This window comes from Plectropomus leopardus, chromosome 2 (assembly GCF_026936395.1).
Source record: "Plectropomus leopardus strain MGB_pleo_1.0 chromosome 2, ASM2693639v1, whole genome shotgun sequence".
Classification (NCBI taxonomy): Eukaryota; Metazoa; Chordata; class Actinopteri; order Perciformes; family Serranidae; genus Plectropomus; species Plectropomus leopardus.
The window spans coordinates 40,806,815-40,829,033 of NC_142177.1; the positions used below are offsets into that span (position 1 = coordinate 40,806,815).

The 22,219-nt window shown below is 38.7% G+C and overlaps 2 protein-coding genes across 2 annotated transcripts; one reads left to right on the forward strand and one right to left on the reverse strand.

Annotated features, from left to right (window-relative positions):
* Window positions 1-15: 15 nt before the first annotated feature.
* map1lc3a (microtubule-associated protein 1 light chain 3 alpha) lies at window positions 16-10,125 on the forward strand. Its single transcript, XM_088070920.1, has 4 exons — window positions 16-151; window positions 2,822-2,877; window positions 3,680-3,786; window positions 6,794-10,125. The coding sequence occupies exons 1-4, from the start codon at window positions 112-114 to the stop codon at window positions 6,954-6,956; spliced, it is 366 nt and encodes a 121-aa protein (XP_087927046.1). The 5' UTR covers window positions 16-111; the 3' UTR covers window positions 6,957-10,125.
* A 1,146-nt stretch (window positions 10,126-11,271) lies between these two features.
* Window positions 11,272-20,597, reverse strand: eif6 (eukaryotic translation initiation factor 6). Its single transcript, XM_088070913.1, has 7 exons — window positions 20,460-20,597; window positions 20,038-20,189; window positions 18,275-18,360; window positions 17,043-17,218; window positions 16,137-16,313; window positions 15,159-15,343; window positions 11,272-12,830 (listed from the first exon to the last, which is right to left on the reverse strand). The coding sequence occupies exons 2-7, from the start codon at window positions 20,142-20,144 to the stop codon at window positions 12,821-12,823; spliced, it is 741 nt and encodes a 246-aa protein (XP_087927039.1). The 5' UTR covers window positions 20,145-20,189; window positions 20,460-20,597; the 3' UTR covers window positions 11,272-12,820.
* Between the last annotated feature and the right edge of the window lie 1,622 nt (window positions 20,598-22,219).

The window sequence follows — 22,219 nt, forward strand, 5'->3', positions numbered from 1 at the left end:
ACGACCGGAGACTCAACCGACGACCAGCCCGTTACTGTGTCCCCGGAGCCGCGCCGGAAGCCGCTGTGCCGCACATCGTCGAGCTCGGTACCGTGTGAGAAGCGAGCGGAGATGCCGTCGGACAGACCCTTCAAACAGAGGAGGACTTTCGGTGAGAAAACAGCCTGAAAACAGCCTGAATGCAGCCAGCTAGCCGGCCTGCTAGCCGCCGAGCTAACCGTGTCTGTTGACAAGTGCAGTTACATGTTGTTCACTTGTATGTTGACTTAATGCAGCCGTTATTACATCTGATTTAAACTCATTTTTTACGCGTTATGGATCAGAGTTTTAACATCATTTTGGAGCTTATGGGCGTCAAGATTAGAGAATATTTATTTTCTGACACCTAATGAAGAGTAAAAAATGATCTAACGACGAGTATCTTTCGGCCCGGAGTTGATCTTCTGTGGCTGCTCTTGTTTAAAGGGCCATCCGGGTCATTGGCACATGAGCCTGGAAAACCTTGAAGCCACTAAGGCCTGCCTGCCATGAGCAGCTTTCACACAGCTGGCCGAGCTTGCAGGCAGTAAACACTGAGTGTTTGCTCTAAAGGAAAACAACTTGTGCTGACACATTATCCCCAGTACACGTGTTCAGTGATTTATGTTGTAATTTGATGCTAAAGGAGGGCCCCTGTGCTGGGGAGGGAGGGGCCCAGCTCTGGCCATTGCATAATCTTGTTATACAAAGAAATACGAAGCAACAGGGCTGATGTGGAAAAAAATGACTCAGGTTACTGTGTTGTATTTAGTTATAACTTCCTTATAAACGTCACAGTGACCATTTTTATCACGTGCTTCACTGCCGTCTGTCCTCATGGGCTCTGAGTCACACTGACACACACCTCTGTATACTGTCTCACCAAAAAACAAACAACGTGTCCCAACCCAACAGATGTCAGGATAACTGGCTGGATTGTTAAATTTTATTAGGAGTTAACAAAAGTCTTCTAAATAAATGGTTGCAGGTCTGCTCACAGTGATACTACACACACAAAGTATATTAGATTGTATGTACTATATATTTTATATATACATTTTTTTATTTGTAGGGGCGGCTGTTTTTTTTTTGTTTTTTTTTTAGAAATTATTATTATAATTATGTTTTATTTTTACCCTTCTCAAAGCTATAAACAGTTTTCATTTAGCCTCCCAGACTGACTCGGGGGAAATGTGATTTTTTAGATATGTGAAAAATCCAACAATAATTTTTGTTTTAACAGTTTCTAGCTGTGATAAGTGGTGAATTATTATTATCATTATTATTATTATTATTTTTGATGGGCCCGAGGGTTTTGGAAGTGTTTTCTTTAACAAAAAAAAAAGGCAAAAAAAGTATATGAAAAAAACTAATCATCACAATTAGAAAAAGTTTTAGAGAAAAATAAAAGACGCTTTTAAAAATCACCAAAAAATTAAAAGAATAATAAGAAAAAAATTAAAGAAAAAAATTGCCAAAAAAGCCCCCCATGTCCTCAAATCTTATAAATGCCCCCGTTTGTTACAAATCTGGGATACAGTTTTAGGGAACCTAAGGGCCTGTCTGGGTCTTGGCCCAAAAAGGCCCCAAAGATCCAGTATGGATCCAGTATGGATCCAGGGTGGGACATTGACTATTATGATGCAAAGCCAAGGAGGGAATTATTTCCGAAATAGTAGACAGTGATAATGCATTTTAACAATTGTGATAGCTGTCTGTTTGGATTTCGTCTAAATACACTTAAATATTCCTGTAATTAGCAGCTTCCCTCAGCCGGGGAAGAAAAACACGTCTCGACCTAAAACAAAGGAGCCATTCACACTTCACTGCTGCTCCTCGGTGCTCTCTGAGCTTTGAACCCTGCCAGTGTTTTCAAAAAGTACTGATGTTTTTCTGAAGCTAAGCTCCTCCCAACATTACAGAGAGCTGCGTGTTGTAAAATAAGTCAGGTGGTTAAAAAACTACAAAGTGAAAGAGCGAAGCTGCAGGAATAAAAGGAGACGCTCACACACAAATCATATATGCAAAGTGTCGACTTATGTAAATCGAGTCCACACACACACACACACACACACACACGAGTGAGGAATCAAAACACTATAATGAAACGTGTTTGCACATCGCCGCCTCAAAGAAAGTGAAAGAATATTAACAGTGACGTTATAACGAGGGAAAAGACACAAGGTTGTTCTTAGAGCAAATAGAGAACAGAATAATTTCTTGTCCTTTTTACCTTTTAATTTTATGTACTTTTGAAAAATATATTTCTGAAGTTGCTTATTATCTTATCTTAGCTTTTTTTTAATGGTAATTTCCTCTTTTTTCTTTCGTGAATTACAGGTTATTTTCTTGTGACTTTTTACTAATTTCTTCTAATTTTTGGGTCATTTCTTGTTCATTGTCACCTTTCAATGTTTTTGAAAGAAATCAAGCCAATTTTTATCTTTGAAAGGGTCGACATGCTCTCTGTTTCCCGACACATCTGTAACATTTGCTGCTGTAAATGAACTTTAAATTCATTTAATTTGATAAAAGAATACAAATAATGACACGGTTTCTTTAGCAGTTACAAAGCTGCGATTCCCTCGCTGATACAAACAGCCCGATTTTGGCTTTTTCAGTTCAAAATGAGAAATGGATGCACACCCAGAGAAAACGCTCCATAAAAAGCACACTGTATTTCTATTTTGGGACAAAGAACAAACAAGCCTGGATGCATAATTCAGGAGCTCTGTTTAAGAGAAATGCTCTGTTTTTGAAGTAAGGCTTGTTGTTCACGAATTGTGTCTTTTGTTGTCCACAGCTGACCGGTGCAAAGAGGTCCAGCAGATCCGTGATCAGCACCCCAACAAGATCCCCGTAAGATGCTGTTTAACTCTGATTTCTACAGGCTGCGCTGAACTTTACCCACCCAGCCTGCAGACCGTGACCCATATTTAGGTTTCTGTGTGCACTGGCATGTAGACGCACACGCGCTCCTGTCGAGGATTTTTAATATGATGTAGCAGTCGTTACTAGAGTGCTGGAAGCAGAAGACGGAGAAAGCGTTTTCCCAACATGTCAAACTATTTCTGTTATCTCTCGAAAAACCAGCGTTTAAGTACCTCTAACATTACAGCTACTGCTGTCTCATACTGGACAATTTAGTACATCTAAAAAGTACCGTAACCCCCAAACCACTTTTCTTTTCTGCATATGATATTTAATAGCCATGCATTATATGTAGTATTAAGTAGGGGTTGATTGATATTGATTTTTCAGGGCTGATATATATATATATATATATATATATATTTACCCTTTAAAGTTGAAAAAAAGTGATTTTGGGCTTCAGTTACTCTTTAAGCAGCATAATATATTACATTATCGTATTGCAATGTATGTGGCGATCACTGTTTACAAAGTACTTCAGCTGTTACTGTGTGTGGGCGACTGACTGAGCGGCTGTGTGTTGTGCGTTTGTCGTGTGTCGTGTTGTTTATCGTGTGTTGTGTGTCGTGTTGTTTATCGTGTGTTGTGTGTCGTGTTGTTTATCGTGTGTTGTGTGTCGTGTTGTTTATCGTGTGTTGTGTGTTGTGTGTTGTGTTGTTTATCGTGTGTTGTGTGTTGTGTGTCGTGTTGTTTATCGTGTGTTGTGTGTTGTGTGTCGTGGCTGCTGCAGGTGATCATTGAGAGGTATAAGGGAGAGAAGCAGCTGCCCGTTTTGGACAAGACCAAGTTCCTGGTACCTGATCACGTCAACATGAGCGAGCTGGTCAAGATCATCAGGTAAACAAACGCAGAGCCACACACACACATCTTAACGCTCATACCTGCTGCATGATGTCACTGCTCGTGCGCGCGCACACACGCACACACTCTGCAGGTTATTACAGGTTGCTGAACTGGATACCAGTGTAGGTTAAGTTCAGTGAGGTGCATGTTTGGTATGTGCGTATATATTTGGAGCCGTCTCTCAGCGAGTGAGTGTGCTGCTGGTGTTTTATGTTCCATCAGAGTAACATAAAATGCGTGTGTGTGTGTGTGTGTGTGTGTGTGTGTGTGTGTGTGTGTGTGTTTGGAAGCTTGCAGAGGCCGCAGCTGAGGCGGTTTGTTTACAATCAACTCTGCTTCAAACCCAAAGGGGTTAAAATCATTTTACATTCAGCCATGAAATAATGGGGCAGTAAATTAAGGTTTTACTGTCCTGCAGTGCAGAAATGCCAGAAAATCTCTGACCATCAGTCTTAAATGCTGATGAGGCAGAAATATAAAAAGGGAGTTATTTTGGGGATGCAACTCTGGCATAAAATGTCAATTTGACATAAATTTATCCAAATGCAGTTTGTGCACAAGGGGAACCAAAGAGCATCGACCCAAAATTGAAGGCTGGGGGTGGAAAGAGGAGACTGAGGAGGTGAAATATGAGAAAAGACAGCTGAAGACGAGAGAGGACAGGGACAACGAAAAACTAAGAGACAGAAGTGTGTGATTGCATTGATTCTGAGACTAGGCGGGCCTCCATTAATCCTCAAACTGAAATTGGGAATATAAAACACGCTTTATGGAAACATGTCAGATGGGGAAAAAATCCCCCAAAGAAAAGCCTGGAAAAATCTATATCTGTAGTTATTCTAATTACATTTTTAAATTTATGTTTTCAAGCACTTTCAGGTTATTGCTTTGTTTTTGTTTTAAACTAAAAAAACCCATTTTTACTTACTTTTCACACAATTTCTTTCAAAAACATGGGAGAAAAGACAACAAGCAACTTTGCAGAAAGGTTTCACAAACAGCAAGAAATAAGATTAAAAAATTGCTTTTTCAAAGCTGGAGAAAAAGATCAAAAGCTAAGGATAAACTCTATCTACTATTATAATAATTACATATTATGTCACAGAATTGTTATTATTTAAGCACTTTATCGTGATATTTCTTTGGTTTTTTAACCCTCTTTTGTTAAACACATTTTTTGAGTAATTTTAATGTGATTTCTTTCAAAAACATGGAAGAAAAGCCAACGAGCAGCTTGGCAGAAAGGTTTCACAGACTGCCAGAAATAGGTGGATTTATAATTTATGTATATATATATATATATATTATATACACTTTTCCAGGTTCTATCCATGTTTGTTTATACATTTTCAATGAATTTTTTTGTACTTTTTACTAGTGTTTTGCTATTTTTTTGGCCAATTCTTCTCGTTTACTTCTTCCCATGCTGTGCTCAGGTTTGAAAGGGTTAAAACAGTCAGCAACAGTTAGCAGATTCTGTGTTTTCAGCGAGAGGCAGCAGTCTGAAACGTAAAGACGTCCGCAACAAGAAATCCTTCAGCTCAAACACATTTCAGCCAAAATCAGAGTTTTTAGTATCAAACACTCACCGGCTGTCGACCGTCTGATCCTGGATGGAGGACCCGGTCCGGTTCAGTCCATGATGGTCAGAATTTAACCCAAAAATCAGCAGTTTCCTTTAACTCCTCCTGCAGTTTAACCCACTTCTCCAGCTTCCTTTCATGTGTTCAGTAAGTTACAAACATTTTAGAAACATACAGGCTTCCTTTGTGCTCACACACGAGTTTGTGTCCTCTGTGTGTGTGTGTGTGTGTGTGTGTGTGTGTGTGTGTGTGTGTTTGCACATATTAAAGCACCCGCCTGCTGCTCCTCCATTGGTCAGATCCTCTCTGTCCCTGCTCACTGATTGGCCGGTTTTTGGTTCTCAGACGTGTCACTCACACGGTCACTTCCTCAATCAACAACCACCAAGGTGCTTTCTATTTGACTAACGCGGCCTGTCGTGTCCCTCAGGGGACAAGAGAGACATGCATACAAGAGACACAAAGAGGAAGGAGTCCAATCAGCAGACAGGACGTCCTCTGTCTCTCCAGCATGAGTTTGAGGAGACGTTGAACATATTCTTACATGAAATAAGTAAAACAATTCAGACCATAATCCAGAAAGTCATAGAAACACAAGCAGCAAAACTGAATTTATTTTGAGTATTGATTTTATTTTTTAAATGATATTTTCTGTATTTTAGAATATAACCACGGATAGAATCTGTTTTTGGAGCTTAACTGTTCATCAGGATTTTTTAGTTTATTTATTGATTATTTCACTGCTGTCAGCGCAAATCTCTTATCTCCAAAATAGCTATTTTTCAGGAAATAGGAAAAACGTTCGATCCAAAGGCTTTTTGAACACATTTCACTGATAGATGTAGAGGGGGACCAAAATAATGAATTTATGAAAAACAAAAAAGAAAATAGGGAAATGTGGAGTTACAAGGTTTGCACCAGATAATGATGACATATATACATATATATGTGTGTGTGTATATATGTGTGTGTGTATATATGTATATCCAGTATATATATATAATATCTGCTGGAGCCAGTTCATACCGACAAGCACATCGCCACTATAGCATCACGTGACCAAGAAAAGCCAAAAGTGTTTCCGATGCAGTTTTACAAAAAAAGATTTTTTGAACCGCCTGAAAAACCTCCTCATCATTCCAGCATAAAAAGCTTTTTGTGATAAAGGGGGTGTTTTTGAAACTGATGTTTCCGTTAGGTGTATTTCATATTTGAAAACCTGCGTATTGCTTTTGACAGAGAGCGGGGCGTCTGTATTTATGGCGGTATTACGGTAAACATCATGTCAGGGTTTCTAAATAACCGGGTGTCCTCGTCCCTCGCTTTAATTTCTGACCCAAAGACGTGTGACGTTGGACGCTGTAATACCTCCCTGACCTCTGTCTCTTCCTCTCTGTCGTATTTTCCCGCCCCCGCAGGCGCCGGCTGCAGCTGAACCCGACGCAGGCCTTCTTCCTGCTGGTCAACCAGCACAGCATGGTGTCCGTGTCCACACCCATCTCTGAGATCTACGAGCAGGAGAGGGACGAGGACGGCTTCCTCTACATGGTCTACGCCTCGCAGGAGACCTTCGGCTGCTAGGGAGCGGGAGGGGGACATGTGCAGGTGCTGGGAGGACGGGGGGGGGGGAGGGAGGGAGGGAAGAGGGGGACGCATGAGGGGAACAGAGGAGGTGAATGGCGTCGGAGCCGACCACGACGCTCTTCACTGAGTGACGCCCCGTCGGTCCGTGCACAGACCCCCGTCCCCCTCTCTTGTCTCCATGTCGGTCAGTAGCTACAGAAGCCAGTGTGTCTCCTGTCCTCAGAGTTAGACGTCAGAATCATACCTGTGATCGCTCCGAGTGTCTCTAGTTTGATTTTCCCCTCTTTTGCTCTCCACACGGACTGAGTTCTTTTATTTTGAAAGGGTGGGGACAAACCAACCAATGACTTTGCGAGTTTTCATCCTTCACACTACAGACGAGCTAAACTTGAAACCGGGCGAACGCTCGCAAGTGTTCAGGACGTAATTTGAGGCTGACGAAGTCGCTGACACCGCCGAGAGTTTAAAGTTTCGCCGCTCTCTGCCGCGTCAGCTGCGATCTCGTCATCGCCGCCGCAGATCGACTGGTAGTGATTTTTACCTTTTTAACTTTTTTAACTCACGTTTTAGTTTTTTTAATGATCGTCTTTTGTTTTTAAAATATTAGCTGTAGTTTAGTTTGTGTTCTGTAAGCTGGTTTGTGTTAATCTTACGTGTTACCGTCAGCGCGGAGCTCAACTCGCCAACTCGCCGCTGGCTACCGAGTAGCTGACAATCAGGCTAAAAACAACAAACACGAAAACTGTAAGACTCGGAAATTCATTCAGAGGAATTTAACATGTGCAATATTCATCCCCGCTCACGCCCTCGCAGGTTCACACGCTCTGAAAGACGCGATGTCGGTTAACTGGACTCCACCGCAAAGCGACTGACGTGAAACCAGCCGCTCAGTCAGAGGGCAAGTTAGCGTTAGCATTAAAAGCACGTTGGTTTGATTTAAAAAAAAAAAAATAAAAACATGAAGAAAAGACGAGTAACTTAACAAGACATGGCTCAAAATGTAGCAAGAAAATAGTGAAAAATTACAAGAAAATTTCCTGAAAATAAGCAAAAACAAATAAATGAAATTAAAATAAAAAAATAAAACATTAAAAAACAAACAAAAATATGTCCCAAAAAAAGTGATAAAAATATATAAGTGTAGATTCTTGCTCTATGACATCATTTTAAACATGTAATTATAATCATTAGAAATATTGTTTTCTGGACATTTTCCCTTTTTTTTTAAATTTAATGATTTTCTTTAAATCCTCCCGTCTTTCAAACATTAACCTTCAGGTCATTTTCTCGTCACCTTTTACTAATTTCTTAACATTTTGTGTGACATTTCTTGCCAAGTTGCTCATTGTCTCTTTTTTTTTTTTTTTTTTTTAAATTAAACCAATTCACTCAGTTTTCAGAGGGTTAACCCTTTGGAACCTGGAGCGACGTCACTTTTCTTTTGCTGCATCCCGCGCCTTTAATATTTAAGTATTTAAACCTTTGAACTCGGAGCTTAACGATGTGATTTCTTTCAAAACATGAGGGGAAAAACGAGCAGCTCGGTTATTAATGTTCCACAAATTGCAAGAAGTTAGTGGATTTAAAAAAAATAATAATTTAAATCTAGGAAAATAATAAAAAAGCTGGAGGGAAAACTATATTGATAATTAATGTAATGCCATTTTTTAAATTATTTTACAGAATTATCATAAATTTTAAGTACTTTTTCCAAGTCTTGAAAAAAATTTTCAGGTACTTTTCTTTTACTTTAACTTCTTGCTAAGTTTTGGGTCTGATCTTCTGTTGCTCATTGCCTTCTTCAAATCTTTTTGTTTTCAGAAATCAAGACAGTTTTCTCAGTTTTTTTAGGGTGGAATTATCTTGAATACGACACTAAGAAGAGAAAAGCAACAATACATCGCTTGAAACGCACTGTTGGTTTGGCTCTGCAGCACAGGAGGGGACGCTGTGTCCACACGGGGACGATTACAGGACGAGATCTTTTAGTTTGAAGTGATCACATCTTGTAAATTGAGCAGAGCTGACGCAGCCTGCGCTCAGCTGCTGTGGAAGCCAGGGAGTAATCGAATCCTGGTGGCGAGGTGAAATAAGGCACCTGCTTTAACCCTTTAGATCCTGGGCTGCGTTCAGGTGCCTGTCACAAGCATGTAAACCCCTGGAACCTGAAATTATTGGTCTGATTTCTGCTGAAAACATTAGAAAAAGGCAATGAGCTACTTGGCAAAAAATGGCCAGAAAATTGCAATAAAAAAATTCTAAAAGATGCCAAAAGACTTAAAAATGAGCCATTTGGAGATTTTTAGATATTATCCAAAAAAGGGGAAAATTCCAGAAAATATAGTTAGAATTCTTCTTCTAAAAATTATATTACAGAAAATATACATTAATATTTTATTTTTGGCACCATCTGTGTTTTGTTGTTGCTTATTTTAAGTAATTTTCTTTTTTTTTTTACTTTCTATTTTTTGGGCCAATTTTTGTGAAGTAGCTTGTTGCCGTCTTCCGACATTTTTTGAAAGAAATCAAGCCAATCTGCTGAAAGGGTTAATATCGAGCCTGCCCTGTGAGGGCGGCGTCCCCTCCCGGCCTCGCGTTACACAGCTTGTAAAGAACGCCGCGCGGTAGCATTAGACTCCAGCATTAGACATAATAAAATGTATTTAAAGTCGGAAATGAATGAGCTTCTTTTGCACATAAATTAATACAAATATTAAAAAGAGTTGGCATAGATTTTTTTTAGGAACAACTGTATCTATATAAGAATTATCTCTTCTTTTTGTATCTGCTCTCTGTATGTTGGTCTGTCTGCCTTTGTTTATTAAGACTTTATAGACAAAAAAAGGTGATGCACTACAAACCTTGCATGTTTTGACTTTTTTTTAAAATAAATGTATATTGATTTTACGCAATAGATATAATTGTATTGTTTAATTTAGTCTTTTTAGATGTTTCCCAAACCAAAAACTGAAAGTAAGTGTATGTTTGAAACAAAAAAACAAAAAGTGTGCGTATAAACGATCATATAATCGAGCTGTATTACAAAGTGTGTTTTTCTTTCGGCTTTCTGACACGGTCACTGTTTGGAGGGGTGTGTGTATATAGATGCATTGCTACAACGTTATTAAAAGCATTTGCCAATAAATAAAAAAAGTTGCCTTTAAAATAGTTTTTCTTGTCTTTTATCTGTTTTGCATTTGTGAGAAATGATGTCTCATATTTACCAGCAGATGACACTAAAGTCCACCAGACGTAATACATACATATACATATATACATATATATATATGTATGTATGTATATCTATGATGTCGTGGATCAGGTTTTCAGAGCTTTTAGAGAAGCATCAATACATCAGTGTAAAAATACTCAAAACCTTATTTGAGTAAAAGTACAAAGGTATTCAGAAAAATGGACAAAACAAAGTACTTGTTCTGCAGAGGTTTCTCTCATGACTGTCAGTGATCACTTCAGAGGGTTCGTACGGTCATGAATAACCTGGAAACCTCAAGGAATTTCAAAATAGCAATTTCCATTCCTGGAAAAGTTTTGGAAAACTAAAAATACCCTCAAAGTTTTGGATAAGTCATAGAAATCTGCTTAACAAACCTGTGTAATAACACATCCAAGGATATTTTTTTGTTATTTCTAGCATGTTTAAAAGAAGAAATGTTTTTGACAAAAGAGCAAAATAAAAAAAAATTTCTTAAAAAAGCATGCCTTTCAAATGTTTTTTTAAAAAAAAAAAAAAAGGAAAAAGTTTTTCTTAAACATTTTAAAGAAAAAAAGCTTGATATTTTAAAGAAAAAAATCACCATTTTTTAAATTGCCAAAAAAGATTATAAGAAAAAAGGCATTTTTTTCCTTTAAAAATCACCAAAAACTTTTGAAAAGTTTTTCTCTTTCTCTCCAGACTTTTTTTTTTTTAAAGTTAAAAGGTTATCTTATTGAGATGAAAAAGAAGAAGCGATAGAGAATCAATAATCATTTCAGAGAATACATGGTCCTTCAAATTTGCCTCAAAGTCATGGAAAATTATTGGTAAAAATGTGTATAAACTGTTCAGTTTGGTCACCTGTTAAAGTGACCAAAAACATTTTTAAAAAAAAGCCACTTTTTCTTTAAAAGTTGCCAAATTTGTTTTAAGGAAAATTATTAATAAAATGTATCAAATGACAAAAAATATTATTGTAATGTAAATCCTGTAATATTAAACAGCGCAGTCAGTACTGCATTAGTGCATTTTTGTCTGATTCGTGAATGAGGCTCAGTTTCCTCAAACATTTTCTCCTGTGACACAAAACAACACAAATGGATAAAAAGGGCCATTTATTTTATTTTACAGACAGACGAGACGCACTGTTGGTTGAAAAATATCGAGCACGTTCAGAGTTCACCGGGCTGACCTCCACATCACGCCGTCCGTTACTGAGCGCTCGTTCAGACGAAGCGTCGCTCCCAATCCTTCAAAAACGACCTCACTTTGAAATTATTGACGGATTTTCTCTCACAGTTTAACGACAGTTACATTCTTCGAGCATCAGTTGGTGATATTTGGCAGTTGTGAGGCGAATCAGCTGCAGGACTCCTGGAGGAGTCGGAGTGAAAAAGCGGCTGTTTGGTGATGAAATGAGACCCGTCCGAGTTCAGACGCTTTCTTTCCCTTATGTTGACTTTTTAACCCTTAAAACACGAGCATTTAAACCTCGGAAACCTGAGAAAATTGGTTTGATTTCTTTTGAAAACACGAGAAAAAGGCAATGAGATTCTGGGCAAAGAAAAAATGTAAAAAGATGACAAGAAAATGACTTGAAAAGAAACTGTTTGGAGATTATCAGATATGATCAAAAATGTCCAGAAAACTACTTCTAACTGATGTGATTAGATATTTAAAATAATACAAAAAATACACATACATATATTTTTTATTTTTAGCACTGTCTGAACACAGAAAAAAATGCAACTTGACAAGAAATATTCTGCAAACTTATAAACAAAATTTAAAAAAAAAAAAGTAAACTGTGACAATGAAGTTATCTGAAAATCATCTGGGGGAATATTGGATATTGTCAAAAAATGAGGAGAAAAATGTCGAGAACAATATATTTATAATTCTCTTAACTGCATATTGAAATGAAGTTACAGAAAAAATATTTACATTTTTAGCACTTTTTTGAGGTCTTTTTCTTGTTTTTGTTTTCCTGTTTCTCATTTTTTTCTTATTTTCAGGTAATTTTCTTGCAACTTTTTACTGATTTCTTGTGTTTTTTTGGGGCCATTCCTTGTTGAGTTGCTCGTCACCCTCTTCCATTATTTTTGGAAGAAATCACCCAATTTTTGTTCAAGTTTCAAAGGCTTAAAGAAAGATACAGGCACAGAAATAAAGTTGATTTTTAATTCATTCGAGCACCGCGGCGCTCACTTTCAGTCCAGCGGGGAGAAAACAGCAGAATCATTTTCTCCACGTGAAAATAAATTCACGTCAGTGTAAACTCGCTTTCACCGTTTCTGCACAAAAACAACTTTAAGCTGCATGAAGGACGATCTACCAAACGTCTCCACCCCGTCCTCACCAGAGACGAGCTGGTGGACTTTTTTTAAACTACGGTTTGTTTCTGGATTTGAAAAATGACTGAGGCTAAAAATGAGAGCAAATGTTTTATAAAGGCTGAATTAAATGCTAAAAAAACGGTACAAAACGCTGTGGAACGTGACCGCGGGTGTGAGAGAAAGTGAGGAGTACTGTGAGGGACGAGGCGTCCTGAAGTGGAGACAGGAGGTCCAGCAGCTTGTCGTCTTCATGTGTGAGACCGGGTGAACCGCAGCCGAGCTCCTCGCCGGCAGGAAGCTGCAGAGGCCGTTTACGCCATGCTGACGGAAACAGAGCAGAGAGGCGGCTTCAGCCGAGAAACTCAAACCTCGACCCAAAAACACTGAAACCTGCCGGCTGCTCATCCCTCCTCTTACGCTGGGGTCAATTTGACCCATTTTAAATTTTTGAAAATCTCTGGAAAAGATTTTAAACCTTTTTTTTTCTTCTACTGAACATAATTAGTGCAATCAACATTTAAAATGACATTTAAAATCAACATTTAAAATGACATTTAAAATCAACATTTAAAATGAAAATGTCCAGAGGAACTGGTCGGGTCAAAAGGACACAGCAGTCAAACTGGAGTCAGAAGTGTCGAATTTAGACCAAAACACACCGTGACCTTTTCATGATTTTCAAAGACAAACTATACTTTCTTTTTTTTTTAAGAAAACATGCCTTTCAAACTGTAGAAATTGATCATTTTAAAGAACAAAAATGCTTGTTTTTCTTTTAAAAAATGAATGCCTACAATTTTTAAGAGAAATAAAATCATAATTTTAAATTCACAATTTCAAGAAAAAATCCTAAATTTTTCCCCTTAAAAATCTCCAAAAAATAAAAAAGCCTACATTTATTAATGAAAAAAAAAGAAGAAATCTGAAATAAAAAAAAAATGACCTGACTCCCTCTTTTTGCTACCCTGCCCCTAATTTATTAAGTTATACTATTATATTATACTAATATTATAAGTTATTCTAACCCTTTCTGAATTTGTTATATATGTATATATGTATGTATGTATGTATGTATGTATGTATGTATGTATGTGTGTGTGTATATATATATATATATATATATATATATATATATATGAGAGGTGAATAACACCGCTGTACTTTATATTGATTGTATTGTTTGTAATTGTGTTAGTAATAGTAATGTTAGTAATGTGGTACAAACGATGTTTATTCAGATTTTTGGGTTTATGGTTCGTTAAAGGCATTTAAACAGTTAAACAAGTTTTGTGTTGGAGTTTGTGAGGACATTTTTTGGAAGACTTCCAGAAGACGTCCAGTGAGACGAAACATTAGTGATGAGTGATTTTTAAATGGAGTTCGATTACTGCGGCGAGCACTTCGACCGTGAACAGATGGTACGGCCTGCGTTCTTGTTCTTATATCTTTGTGAGGACCCTCATTGACATTATGTATTCTGGCCCCTCACCCCAAACTTAACCATCAACTGCAACCTGGACCCCAAAACCAAGTTTTAACCCGAAACAGTTCTTTGAGGAAGACAAAATATCCTCACTTTCCAAAATGTCCTCACTCTGCTGCTAAAAATAGACCTTTTTTTGGTCCCCACTATGTGGCATTTATAAGAATAAGCGTGTGTGTGTGTGTGTGTGTGTGTGTATGCGCGTGCATCCATCACACAACTGCAGAAACACACTTTTCAGGCTGAGAACGAGAACGAGGAGCATCTCACACGGTAATTTTACTGTGCGTGCGTGTGTGTGTGTGAGTGAGTGGGTGAGTGAGTGTGTGTGTGTGTGGTCGTGTGAGTGAGTGTGTGTGTGTGTGTGTGTGAGATGAACAGATTGTTAATGAGTCAGTCAGACCTGTAAGTGCCGCGAACGCCGAGCGTTATGATCGCGTGTGTGAGAGAACGATGTGGGTCAAATCGAATCCTGGTCGTTATAAATTATTTACTTCTTCATCTATAATAATAATAATAATAATAATAATAATAAAAAAAAATTATTTGTAATGCACTTTACACCTGAAAAAAATCTCAGTGCTACAAGATAAAATCATCAGCATAAAAAAGATTAAAAAAGCAGATTTAAAAGTCATAAATATCTACTGTTAATATTTTCTACTATTCATGTGTTTTTATCACCTTCTCTTTGTTTTATCCCCACTGACATGACGTCTTTTGTTATATTACTTCTTAGATTAATTTTATCATCCTTTATTGCATTTATTCTTATATTTTAGTACTTAAACTGCAGTTTTTTGTGACCTGCTCGTTTTATTTACTTTTTTCTCGTTGATCTTTTGAATTTAGTTCCTTTTTCTTCGACTGTTCTGGATCTTTCTCCGTTTGTCGCGTGCGTTGATGTTTATTTTTATTATTCCCTGACTTCCTGCCAAAGCACTTTCTAAACAGCTGTTTTTAAAAGGTGCTATATAAATAAAGTTTTTATATTTCATGAACTTCTCAGGCTGAGTGTGAGAAAATGTTTACAGCCTGTAAGTGAGGTGAGAAAATGAAAAAACAGAGAAGGTCTGTAAAAATCTGTGTGTGTGTGTGTGTGTGTGTGTGTGTGTGTGTGTGTGTGTGTGTGTGTGTGTGTGTGTGTGTGTGTGTGTGAGAGTCACCTGTCGATGAGCGAGTCTCTCATGCTGGTGGCGATGGCGGAGGGCTGCGCCGAGTCGCTGAGTCTGAAGACGCTCTCGATGACCGACAGCTCCGTGCTGGTGGTGTCCAGGCCGCAGAACGCGCACCAGTCGTTGACGACCATCCCGGCCGCGATCACGTCGCTGCCTCTGTTCACCGTGCCGGCCTGAACAGGAAGTCAGCTTTTGTTACGTGCAGAATTTAACTTGAATAATCAACTTTTAATCATTTTCTCCTCTTATAGACGTTTAAAAAACATGTTTTATGAGCGCACACGTGACCTTTATGAATGACAAAAATAACAAAAACATATTTAGTTTATTTAATAAAAAACACGGTTCAGACCGATATGAAGTGACCTCAAATGACCTCTGTTGTGATTAAAACTGTATTACATATTTCACTCATTTATGAAGCCGTGCAGCTCCTGCATTGTCAACAACAGTCCTGCAAAATTTTCACAATAAAATACCTTGTGTCAACTACTGACGGGATTCTGTCAAGAGACGTTGTCAGAGGGCTTTTATTTTGAAACGGAAAGAGGAAAGTCTGAGTGCGTGTGTTTGTGTTTCTGTGACAGATGAAGACATTTAAGAAAAGGTCGTAAAGAGTCAATATAATTATCAAACTGCCATTTTCACTCCATTTCTGCTGACGACCTCACGCAGCACGCAGAAAACAATCCACCGTTTCTCTAAATGTGCCGCGGCTGACAGTCAGCCGAGACGCGCCCGAGCAGCGCCGATCACACGGGCAGCTCTGATGATTAACACCGTCGCTGAAAAAACCCAGCAGGTATCGCGCTGCTCGAGCAGGCGAGGTGTTCCAGGCCTTTGGGCTCAGGTTTGGTTCAGCTTCAGGAAACTTTCAGCCAGAAACGCCAGCAGGCACCAGAACTCTGCACCTAAAGGATCGGTACTCGACAGCGCCGGCGTTATTCAGCCGGCGAGTCTACTCACCACGAGGGGAACTTGTAGCAGAGACGACAGCTCGTCCTGGTCTTCTATGGACGTCTTTGGGTGGACGAGGCCTCCCTGGTTGCTGAACGCGCAGTACGAGCCGACCAGCACCTGCTCTGCTACCGTCTGCCGGAAAACCTCCACCTTCAGGGTGTCTGCCAGGATCTCCTCCGTCTCCTGCTCCAGAGGAGGGACGAGTTACACGACGACTCTTTGATTTCGGATTTTGAAAAGCAAATTTGGTGTGCAGAGCGGTATGACTGTGCGTATTTGACACTGCACAAAAAAAATAATGTATGAAATCAATGTTGCTGCTAATCTTTGACAAATCTCAGGCTGCGATTACAAAAAAATCTACTTCACATGTAGAATATTAAATATTATTCATTTTGTATGTGTTTTCTATCTACAAACAAGTGAAAACATGAGAAAAACCCAGCATTTCAAGGGTTAAAATTCTGAAAATGAATGAAATTTGATAATTATGATTAGGATTGATGTTCGTTAAAAATGAACTTGATGAAAGTAGAAAATAATATTAATGTGTCATATTTTTTAAAGTTTGATTTGAAAAGTGCTTTTTGAGCGCAGAGCGATGTGAGTGATATTAAAGCGGGTACTAAAGGGTTAATTAACATTTACTTGTAAATATGCAAGATTATGATGGTATGAAAGGCAAAAACAAACACGTGTGTGAGGATGAAACCAGAAAATGTTTTATTTTTTACTTGAATAATTACGAGTTAAATGTTGAAATAACTGATTCGACTAAATCGACTCTCTTATCGCATCAGTGACACTAAAAGCAGGAATCTCGGCCCCTTTTACGGGCTGCATCGCTACGAGCCGCTCTGCAGGTACGGCCGTGTGTGTACGTGTGTGTGCGTGTGTGTGTGTGTGTCTCACCCTGTCGAGGTCGGGGTGCACCAGTGCCACGTAGTCGTTGCAGGCGATGACGTTTCCGAGCGCGGACAGCCGCTCCTCGACTCTCTGGATCCTGATGGCGTCTGGCAGGCAGTTCCTGATGTGCTGCAGCTCCTGGTCTGTCGTGCTGTTGGGAACCAAAAGGCCGTGACGGTTCCCTGAAAACAGCGCAGACACGCGTGTGAGGTTAGCGACGGCGCTCCTGCAGCTTCAGACAGATTCGGTTTCAGACTTTTTAAGACCATTCGGCATGAAATAAAAGTTTTATAGGAACAAAAATTAAAGAAAAAAAGAGAAAAACAATCACTTAGAATTTAAAACAATTCTGTCCAAATATTTTAGTAAAATAACAAAAAAAATGCAACTTTTCTGGTCAAGTTAAGAAGCTGGATGATCTACTTCAAATTCTGAAATGAATAAATAAAAAAAGCATTTTCAGGTGGAACACGGAGAACATTTGATTTAATTATGGGAAAAGCACCTGTTGTTCATTTGGAAATGCGAGAGGCATTTTGAGAATAATCTAAAATAATAATTATAATAATTGTAATAATAATTTCAAGATTTTACATTGCATCATCAGAAAAAGAAAACACTTCCTTTTTTTGGCATTTTTTAAGACTTCTCACAGATTGATTTAAGACATTTTAATTCTCATTTTTATACCAATTCATGCTGGTTTTATTTTGTCTTTTAGTCTTTTCATGAGAAGCACTCGGTGCATGTCATTTCTGTCATGTCTGTCATTTCTGTCATTTCTGTCATGTCTGTCATTTCTGTCATGTCTGTCATTTCTGTCATTTCTGTCATTTCTTTGTCATAAAGCACGTTTGGCTGCATTTCTTGTATAAAATGTGCTACACAAATAAAGTTTATTTTAATCATCTTATCAATTAAGGCCATATTTTTAAATACTTTTGAAGGATCTGCAGGAATTCTGAGTGAGTCCACGTGATCAGATCACATCAAACAAACGAACTGAACAAACATTTTACACACTTTGTATCTGTTTGTGGTGACGATGATAAAACGAGAACAAGTCGATGAATTTTAAAAACTGGAAAGCTGAGAAAAAAAACATAAATCAACATCACAGGATGAAAGAAAGGAAGGTGCTGAAAAGGATCGATGTGCCACAAAGATTTCCAGCAGCCGCATGAGAGAGGAAACAGTGTGTGTGTGTGTGTGTGTGTGTGTGTGTGATTGTTACTCACCCACACACATCCTCCCGATGATGCGACAGCCTGCGATGGAAGCGTGAACCACTGGGATGGATTCTGACAGTTCCCCCTCGAACACACTACACACACACACACACACACACACACACACACACACACACACACACACAGACACACACAGACACACACACACACACACACACACACACACACACACACAGACATACACACAGACACACACACACACACACACAGACACACACACACACACACACACACACACACACACACACACACACACACACACACACACACACAGACACACACAGACACACACAGACACACAGACACACACAGACACACACACACACACACACACACAGACACACACAGACACACACACACACACACACACACACACACACACACACACAGAGCCTGTCACTTGTTGGAGCCGACCAGCGAGGAACTGGACTGGCTGTTCCCTCCTGAGCCAGCTGTCGATACGCGACTCGTCCAAACCAGCAGAACTGACGTTCGTCTCGTTACAAATCGTTTGTTCGGGTCCAAATAAAAGTCAAACAGCTGACGGCGGCTGACGAGCAGCAGGCGTCGCTTTAAAACGTTTGATTTAAACGTTTAAACAGAGCGACGGATCAATAACACGCCGAATATCAAAGAGGATCTCCTCCATTACAGAAACGTGCGTAAATGTTTACATATTTAACAAAATAAATTTCCATCACTTTTCCTCAGATTTTAGAGACCATCGATGATCCTTATTGGTTCTTTTTCATTTCCATATAACTACTTATAGAAATCTATACAAAGAGAACAGAACCGGATTAGAACTGAGTATTTAAATATGATTTAGGGACCGTTACTTATGAGATGGGAGGAGGTGCAACAAGCTTTGAGGAGTGATAAACGGGTTATTTTTTGGGTTCGGGGCACGACTTTAAATGGCTTTATGTTATGTTTGTTTCACTGTTGATTGAAAATAAAAGACAGCATGTTTTCTTTTTTTTTTAAAAATCACAAAAAATTACAGTTTATCAAAACCACAAACTGCAAAAACAGATTATGCTTGGATTTTAAAATTTTCTACCGTCCTTGAACACATCGTGTGTTCTTCTACAGGTTTGTGGAACAGACAAAACTTTCCAAAACTTTCAAGGCTGGGTGGTTTGGCCTAGAAATAATATTATAACATTTTTGAGGCATATCATAGTACACGGTATATATCACAATATCCTCACTGACTTCATGTAAAATGAGGTGTGTGAGCGTAAAATAAGACAAATAATTTTCTTAAAACATTGCCAAAAATGTAATTAATAAATAAATAAATAAATAAAACGCCAAGATTTTCTCCACAGGTTTCAAAGAAAGAAGGCATGTTTTCTTAACCAAAAACTTTTTTAAAAAATTAAAAGACAAAATACGCCAAATATACATCCCTCATGTTACATAAAGTCAGGGAAAATTTGAGCTTTTTAAAATTAATAAATAAATAATGGCAATCAAAGATTTTTGCTTTTTTTGTTGTAGTTTTTTTTTTTTTTTTGAAAAGGTGATTTTTACAACAAAAAAAAACATGCCTTTCAAACCCAAACCTGCGGATAAAACATTTCACGTATATCCATATGTGATACAGATATATATATTTGTGGTGTCTGAAGCTCGCCCCTCAGGGCACACAGTCCGCACACTGACCTGAGATCAGTGCGGCTCACTGATCTTCACCAACATGAATTCAATTCAAATGAAGCTCGTGCTCGCAGGTAGAGGCTCACCTGTAGAAGTTCTCGGACCCGCCCACCGCCACCAGGCAGTACGTGTTGGTCAGTTTGGCGAAGCAGCCGATCTCGTTGTTTTTCTCAAACGACGCTCTCACGGCCATGATGAGGATGAGGATGAGGATGAAGAGGAGGGTTCACTTCTGGTCCTGGAACGGCACGGATCGATTAATCAACGCGAGCCGCCGCTGATCGCGTCAAACACTCAGCTCGAGGTTAAAATAATTTGACGCTTTTGAGCAGCTGAGACGCTGCAGCTGCCGGAGCTAACCGGCTAACGTTAGCGTGTTTACACACGTTTACCCGCCGGAGAGCAGGCGCGGCGGCAAATCTGAGCCGCGCGCCGCGTCCACATCACACACACCGACGTGTGTGTTTACGCGACGCTGAATATTTAGTGAAAAAGTGTTTAAATTTACCTGAGTTCAGCTCGTGGCCTCCCAGCATGCGTGCCGATTCCTTTCGACCACACGTGTTCACTTCCGCTTCAGGGGGGTCAACGTGATGACGTAGGACGTACCATGCCTTTTAAAAAAACAATCTGGGCAGAGCAGCGTGATGAAATACTGATGTAACATTTATTTAACTTTTTATTTTATGCATTTGTGAAATTTCACTTATTTGTTTGTTTTATATCTGTACGCATTTTTGTGATGGTCTTGTATTGAATAAAGTCAAAATAAATAAATAAATAAATAAATTAATAAATCCAGGCAGGATCCGTATATCATCTGTGAGTGAGAATTTCGTTTACCAAATATAATATATAATAATACCAAATATTGAAAAAAGACGCGTTTTCTCGTTATTTCAAATAAACAAGAAAACTAAAACAAAATAACGAAGAAAATAAAAACAGAAAAACTGACGAAAAAAACGTCATTTTTGATCCAACAAACTATTTTTTTCTTTATTTTTTCATCTCACGCTCGGTTCATTATTTAATTCAATTGTTTGTAGAGATAAATCACAAATCACATACAAAAATGATTTGGTGTTTTGCAAAAAAGGATCAAAGACATGAAATATGAAAATATAAAATGAAAACTGGAATATAAAGAACACATAAAGTATGTACAAAACGGACGATGGAGGAATTGTACAGTTGTGTAGCACAAATATCAGCAGCGTAAACAGAGAAAGTCACGTGAAATATGTTTGTAATTAAGAAACAACTTCTAATTTATTTATTTATCCAAGCATTTTTTCAAAATACCATTATCTTTTGTTTTCTTGTTGAGCTACTTATTATTTAATGTATGTAAGTTTTTTAGTATACTTCTCAAACTGCAGATAGGTGATTAATGAGTATTATATGCACGTGTACACGTCTGTGTGCAGTACACACTGCTTAGTTTTATTTTTAATAATGAACAGTGTTTGCATGTTATTAACAAACAGTAATAACATGTTTTATTCAAAAGATATCTCCCTTTCAGCCTCAGATTTGGCTCATCAGCTGACTCACATCTGACGTTTGGAGCCCAGATGCTCAGCGCGTGCGTTTGCGTGCACGCGCGCGAGCCATTGGTGGTTAAAGCATGGATGTAAAGGACTTAAAAAAAAAAGAGGGGTCTGTCAGCTGACTTCCTCCTCACTAACCTGCATAGCAACAAACTGCGCGCGCCGCCGTCCTTTTCCTCTCCGCTCGCGCAGCGCCGTCGATCTGCGCTCTGAGCCAATCACCTTCGGCCGTTCAGTGTGACGTCTTTGTTTGTTGACACTTCTATTAGCTCGCCACCTGCGTGACGTCACTGCCGCAGGTTGAGGAGGAGGAGACAAAGAGCATCCAGGATCACAAGAGGGCTCACTCCGACCTGTTTTTATCTGCTCTAACTCAGCAGCTGCTTTTCCTACCCTCAGGGACTGTTCATGTGCCTTTTTTTATTCTTCATTTTTGATCATTTTTACTGTGTTCACGCATATGAAATAAATTTTGGCATGATTGTGTATTTTTGTTTAATCTTGAAATGTCAAGCTCAGCTCCTACAATAAGTCAAAAATACACTGTGGAAACTAAATAGTTACATTCAAAAATGCTCCACTGAAACCCATTCAAACTGACATTTTTGATCCCACAGCCATCAAAGCAGAAAAACAGGACTCTGAATTTGTCATTTTGACTATTTTCCACCTGATGAGGTCATTTTGACCATATTTGGCATATGGAGGAAATACA

Coding starts and splice junctions, on each gene's coding strand:
- map1lc3a (XM_088070920.1), top strand. CDS start 112: ATGCCGTCGGACAGACCCTTCAAACAGAGGAGGACTTTCG. Junction 152..2,821: donor CAAACAGAGGAGGACTTTCG/GTGAGAAAACAG, acceptor TGTTGTCCACAG/CTGACCGGTGCAAAGAGGTC. Junction 3,787..6,793: donor GAGCTGGTCAAGATCATCAG/GTAAACAAACGC, acceptor CCGCCCCCGCAG/GCGCCGGCTGCAGCTGAACC.
- eif6 (XM_088070913.1), bottom strand. CDS start 20,144: ATGGCCGTGAGAGCGTCGTTTGAGAAAAACAACGAGATCGGCTGCTTC. Junction 16,314..17,042: donor TGCACCCCGACCTCGACAGG/GTGAGACACACA, acceptor CCTCTGGAGCAG/GAGACGGAGGAGATCCTGGC. Junction 15,344..16,136: donor TGCTACAAGTTCCCCTCGTG/GTGAGTAGACTC, acceptor CTTCCTGTTCAG/GCCGGCACGGTGAACAGAGG.